The sequence below is a fragment of the Hyalella azteca genome, unplaced genomic scaffold (genome assembly GCF_000764305.2).
Source record: "Hyalella azteca isolate HAZT.00-mixed unplaced genomic scaffold, Hazt_2.0.2 contig10608, whole genome shotgun sequence".
In the NCBI taxonomy this organism is placed as follows: domain Eukaryota; kingdom Metazoa; phylum Arthropoda; class Malacostraca; order Amphipoda; family Hyalellidae; genus Hyalella; species Hyalella azteca.
In genome coordinates this window covers 84,897-90,896 of record NW_025940641.1, presented here as the reverse complement: position 1 = coordinate 90,896, position 6,000 = coordinate 84,897, and the positions used below count along the sequence as shown (strand labels likewise).

General features: G+C 36.0%; 1 protein-coding gene across 1 annotated transcript; it reads right to left on the bottom strand.

The window, feature by feature from the left end:
• Nucleotides 1-1,784: 1,784 nt before the first annotated feature.
• LOC108665794 lies at nucleotides 1,785-5,812 on the bottom strand. Its single transcript, XM_018152598.2, has 6 exons — nucleotides 5,708-5,812; nucleotides 4,751-4,898; nucleotides 4,152-4,260; nucleotides 3,218-3,402; nucleotides 2,717-2,813; nucleotides 1,785-2,087 (listed from the first exon to the last, which is right to left on the bottom strand). The coding sequence occupies exons 1-6, from the start codon at nucleotides 5,778-5,780 to the stop codon at nucleotides 1,959-1,961; spliced, it is 741 nt and encodes a 246-aa protein (XP_018008087.1). The 5' UTR covers nucleotides 5,781-5,812; the 3' UTR covers nucleotides 1,785-1,958.
• Between the last annotated feature and the right edge of the window lie 188 nt (nucleotides 5,813-6,000).

Sequence of the window (6,000 nt, the reverse complement as noted above, 5' to 3'; positions counted from 1 at the left end):
TTGAGTTTTGAACACTGTATCCCCTGACAGGTGTCAGCACAAAGTCTTTCTTCTTACCACCATATCTGTCCCCTGTCCCGCAATAGATACAGTTACTTTTGTAAGCAAAGCTGGTTCCAGTAGNGTTTATACTCGGAGCTTCAACGATGCTATCAGGGAGGCTGTTCCACATGTCGGTGACTCGAAGCGAGAAGAAATTTTGTCGCATGGATGTGTTGCAATGCAGTTTTTTAGTTTTTAGCCGTGGCCCCTGGTGTTGGTTCTTGTTTCAAATTCTAGTAATCCTTCTGGGACCTTGTATAAACCATGAGTATACATGTATTCTTCAATGAGGTCCCCACGCAGACGTCGATAACTGAGGCTTGGAAGCTTCATAATCTTTAATCTTTCCTCATAGGACTTGCCTTTCAAGCCCGGAACTATCCTTGTTGCGCTTCTTTGAACACTCTCTACTAAATTTTTGTCCTTTTCAAATTTCGGTGACCACACGACGTTTCCAAACTCTAGACTCGGGCGCACGACAGCAGCAAACAAATGCTTAATCGCTTCTGCACCTAGGAACTCGAAAGAGCGTCTGATCTGTCCAAGTCGTTTATTGACTTTATTAACTTAACCTTCAATATGCTTAGAAAATTTCAACTCATTGTCGATATAAACTCCTAAATCTTTTTCCATTGTCGACTTCGACATCATCACTCAGTCGTTGCAACCGTGTCATCTCATACTGTAATCTTGCTGTTCATTATTCTTGCCTAGGTGGATAACTTTACATTTGTCTGCTTTAAAACGCAGCTGCCACTTATCAGCCCTGTCAACCAGCCTGTCAAGATCACCTCGTAACTGTACTTCTTACTTACTTGTACTTCAGCCGATTCTTAATCCATCACAGCCATATTGCTGATTTTTATCAGCTTCTTGTGAGTTTCGAAGCCCCAGCTTGCTGCATCAGTCATATTGATCTTGACCGTGCACTCGACCAACCCTTTCGGTCTGAAGCTTTAATTTTTCAAAAAAAAAAATAGCTTAACACCAAAAATAAGCGGTAGGTATACATGTGTGGATCTGATTACCCATTACGATATTCATAATCTTTTTTTCATCTGCACCCTGTTTAGTGCGGTTTTTGAAACGATGGAAGCTATTTCGTTCGTTTGATTGGATATGAATCGCTGCATTATTGGCTAATTATAATAAATGTTATCTGGTCATATCCAAATGTCTGTCTAATAATCATCAATGTAGCCAACAATAAGCGACTACAAACGAACGATGGAGTTGATTAAGTTATAGTGATGATAACTACGATACCATAAGAACCCAACATCGTCGTGAAAACGTCTTCAAGGTTATTGTTTCGATTTTATCCGTAATATTACTCCAATATTGCATTCAATTTAACCTTAAAGCGTCAATAATAAGTGTCAATTGACCTAGAATAATTTCACTAGAACTATTCTAAGTTATTCTGACAAACTAATGTAATAACTAAAGTTTTTAAATCAGTTTTCAGTAAATTCGATTGATTCTTCAAGTGGCAATTCTTATTTTATTTGAGAACGATGAGTGGTTGAGTTCAAATTATGTTGATTCTTTTCTTATTCCAGTGCAAAACAATACAAGAAGAATCATAGTAAATCCAGTGTGCTACTGGCCTCTATAATATGTACTTAGCAAATGGTCTTGGATGGTCAATCATAATGTTCACTTCTGAATTACTTCTGTTTCAAAATTTATTTTCATATAATTCTGCATCTAAACACAGATGTAGAAAGGACACGAACATAAAAAAATTGCATTGCACTTGTCTTCCTCAATGTAAAATTAGTAAGGGCGGAAATATGGAAAGTAACGTAATTTCTACAATAATATTTCACAAACATTACATTTTTAAAGTTGGAACGTCATGATATGCGCCGGCTTTATCTTATGTATAAAAAAAGAAGATGTTTCAGGACCATTTATAAGCCACGAGCCGCAGCTTGATCTGCTCTTTTGGCCTTCACAGCCTTAGCGCTCACGACGGTGTCGCTGAAGCAGCCTTTGATCAGCGACCTTATCCCTCCATCGAATAAGCTCAGCTCGTTTAACTGAAGACAAATAATCAATAATTACAATTAATGTCATTAATCACCGTTATTCTTTGAGTTATCAATAGACTAACCACCAATACAATTTTCTATAGTTTATTGTCCATTTGTAAAATAAATATTATATGAAGAGGCTACAACTAGCTTTCTGATGGTATTCAAATGTTAGAATTGAACTTGTAGATAGTGTACACTATGTATTAGAGTAAGAGTAATAAAAGTATTGTAATTAAGTATTTTCATGGTTTGGTGAAGACCGTAATCTAATATTTAAGTTGTTGTCAGTCAAGACTTAGCTGACTCACGTTATTTAAATGGTTGCCAGTCAAATCTTAGCTGACTCACGTTATTTAAATGGTTGCCAGTCAAATCTTAGCTGACTCACGGCATTTAAATGGTTGCCAGTCAAATCTTAGCTGACTCACGTTATTTAAATGGTTGTCAGTCAAGACTTAGCTGACTCACGGCATTTAAATGGTTGTCAGTTAAGACTTAGCTGACTCACGGTATTTAAATGTTTGTCAGTCAGGACTTAGCTGACTCACGGCATTTAAATGGTTGCCAGTAAAGACTTAACTGACTCACGGTATTTAAATGGTTGCAATAATGTAAGGTCTTGGTGGACTCACGGTTTCAAAAAGGCCGAAGTTCAAGATTGTACCGTCGCTGCCGATGTATTGATCGTCGGGAATAGCGCAAACGGAGCCTCCAGTGAACCCAGGGCCCCTGAGTATCCAAGAAAGAGAGTCAATCAATCAAAATGATGGATATATTCGGCATAAAGAGAAAAATACAAGATTTCAGTTGAAACCATTGAGAGTCGAATAAGAGATGAGTAGATAATAGAAAACTGGAAATTATTAGCCGATTCTTCAAAAAAGCACAAAAGTTAACAAAACCAAGTTGGACCGGATTCACTGGAGTAATTTCATAATCATCAATCACAATCAGTTCAACATCGACCCACGCCAAAATTATTCATACTATAACAATTGAAAATTTAATACTAGATTATGACGGAAATTTTTATCACCAGAAGGTAGGTCTAAATTTACGAACTTTTTGCCCCAATCCAGATATTGATATACAAAATATTTTAAACTAAAAGTGCACGACGGAATAGTACTTACGTGAAAAATGTCCACCTTTCCGTACCGGAGAGTATAACAGATGATACCTTCTCGTCCAGAGAGCCGACATCTGTTGAAGTGTTGTTTCCTTTATATTCTAAGCCCTGGAAGCTCACGCCCTCGTATAGGTTGTAGAAATTGTCGTTCAAGCCATCGTCACTGCCAGCGTAGCGCAGGGAGGAAACCTTTAGAGTGAATACTTGGTAATGAAGACGTTTATATGATGATAAAGTGAAGAAACTAATTAGTTCGAACTAGAAAAGCAATCAGTTATTTTATATTGTCATCTCCTGTACATGCATAAAATTTATCATAAAAGCATTTATTTGTGACGAGCGTAGACACTAATTCAAACGAGTAATGAGATAAAATATCTTTCAATGGAGTATATTCAATAGTTTTCAAAAATATTATAAAAATGATTTCAATAATTTACCTAATTCCCATAGTTGCCAAATTAAACGGAGAATAATTGTTTGTTGAATTCGGCCACTTTGACCAGTGTGAATTTTGCGAAGTTAACATTGTAAAAAAATTAATTTAAATAAAAATATAATTTTTATATAATAAAATTATGGAATACTAAAATAATTATAAAATTTTAAAAACAATGTTTTTGCCACATTAATATTGCAATCAACTTAGTAGATAACCACATTCAAGTTTGCGCGCCTGCAGTTGTCCTTCAGTCGACAGAAAGGGTTTGTGAATTTGAAGTTAGAATTGTATATTATATGTTATTATATTTATGTCGCAACATTTTCGTTAATCCTTGTCATAGTGGTCAAGAATTTATAACATCGAATTCTCAGATGGGAGACCAGGATATTGGAAAAAATCAATGCAGATAATGAGATCGTATACAATTATCGTATAGTGAATTGATTACATGATAGACTTAATTCCGAGAAAACATCTAGATGATTGTTTTTACCGTGCCGAAGCATGCAGCAGAGAGGTCGAAGCAGTCTCCTACCGCTGGCTGCACACACACGGCGCCGCTAGTTAAGTAGTTGTAGTCGATGTTCTCGTACAGCATCCAACTAATCAGAATAACAAGTGAAGAATATATATTGTAGGTGTTTTAATACAGATGAGTTTGATTGGTAATATTGAATACATTATTTCTGCGCTATGTTTAGATTATACATGCAAACATGAGTCACATGATACGCGCTTGTGAAAACGGGTGCAATTCGTATATTATTAACTTAACCATACAGATTTGTCAAGACAATTCCCCAAAAATCATTCAAATCATCGAATGCTTCAAATCATAAGTAATAGAATATGATAAACTTATCAAAACACCGAAATCCCTGCACTTAATAATCACATCCAAATTGGCGAGCTGTACCGCATAATCGCAAGTGCTTCGTTTGTCAGGGAGTTTCCAGTCACGTACATCGCAATCGTCTAGAGTATTAAGATTTACCAATTTTTTGACAAAGACGAATTTAAATTGTTACCAATTTGTGTCATTTATTTTCGAATGAAAATTTACACTTTTCATGATTCATTGCATGTACTCACATTCCAGTCTGACAGGCACTCCGGATTTGGTTGTCGAGGCCTATGAGATTCAGGTCCGGGTTGTAAGTGAGGAAGTCATAGTGAACGCCTGTTTGACTTGCGCCTGTGTAGCCATTAAAGTGCCGGAAATTCACTGCTTTTTCAGCTCCTGATGAGTGTAAAGCAACGTGCAATTCGATCAAACAAGAAAAAATATGCAAAACACTAATAACTCAATTAGGTGGTGTTAAGACGTCCAAAAGAATCAGCTCTGTCAGGTTGGGTACATTTGATATGCCTCTTTGGTCACTCAAGTAATTCTATTTACAGGATTTGACTGACTTATTTTAATAGTTTGTTTAATGGTAAACTGGATCTAGTAAGTACAAAAATGCAATATTACAAGCGCAACGTCGGAATTACATGACGCTCCTTCATGAACTTGTTTAAACGCATTTTTCATGGGCCAAACGTTATGCTTATCAATGCTTTTTCTGAACTAAGTTACGCTGCAAGTATAGGCCTTGATGATTTTAATTACAATTTCATGAAACTTTGTGAATTATAAGTCAACAAAATATCAGAATTGAAAAAGCCTCATCGTTTAATAGAGCAAATCGTAGAAAAGTACCCACACTAGATCATCACAAAAAACCATAACTATAAACCTGAAAATAGCCTTGGCTTTAAATTTCGGACTTTCGGTGCAATTACTTCATTGTATTTTCGAAGGAAGTTGAGTGACAATGAATACACTGGAGTAGCAATAAATTAGCAATAGTTATTTGATAAAAACAGTTGTTCTTTACTATTATTGTCAATAGACAAGCTTTCAATTATAATTAGCCGAATGAATCTCAATGCGTTCAATTTGCGTGAAATAATTTTTACCGAATTGATCAAGGCAGTAGAATCGATAAGAAATACAAAATTATCCCCGATTTCAAGATCAATAAGAATTAATTCATTAAAATATACCTTGAATGTTTTTAGATGATACGGATGCCAGAAGAGCCAGTAAAGCGAGAGACAAGCTGGTGAACGACTTCATCTTGGTCGAGTTGTTTGAATTGAAGTTGTAACGTTCTGTGTTACAGATCCTTTTATTGCACTGTTAATGAGAAATGAGCATCTGTTACTACTGTTATGGCTGAGGTTGATCTGACTTCGATGCGTGGGATATCAAGCAGCTGTTATGCCTCTTAGCCAAAGATTTCTTGAAACACGCCTGAAAACAAGAATTTTATGCTTTGCATATGTTGGATTCCTGC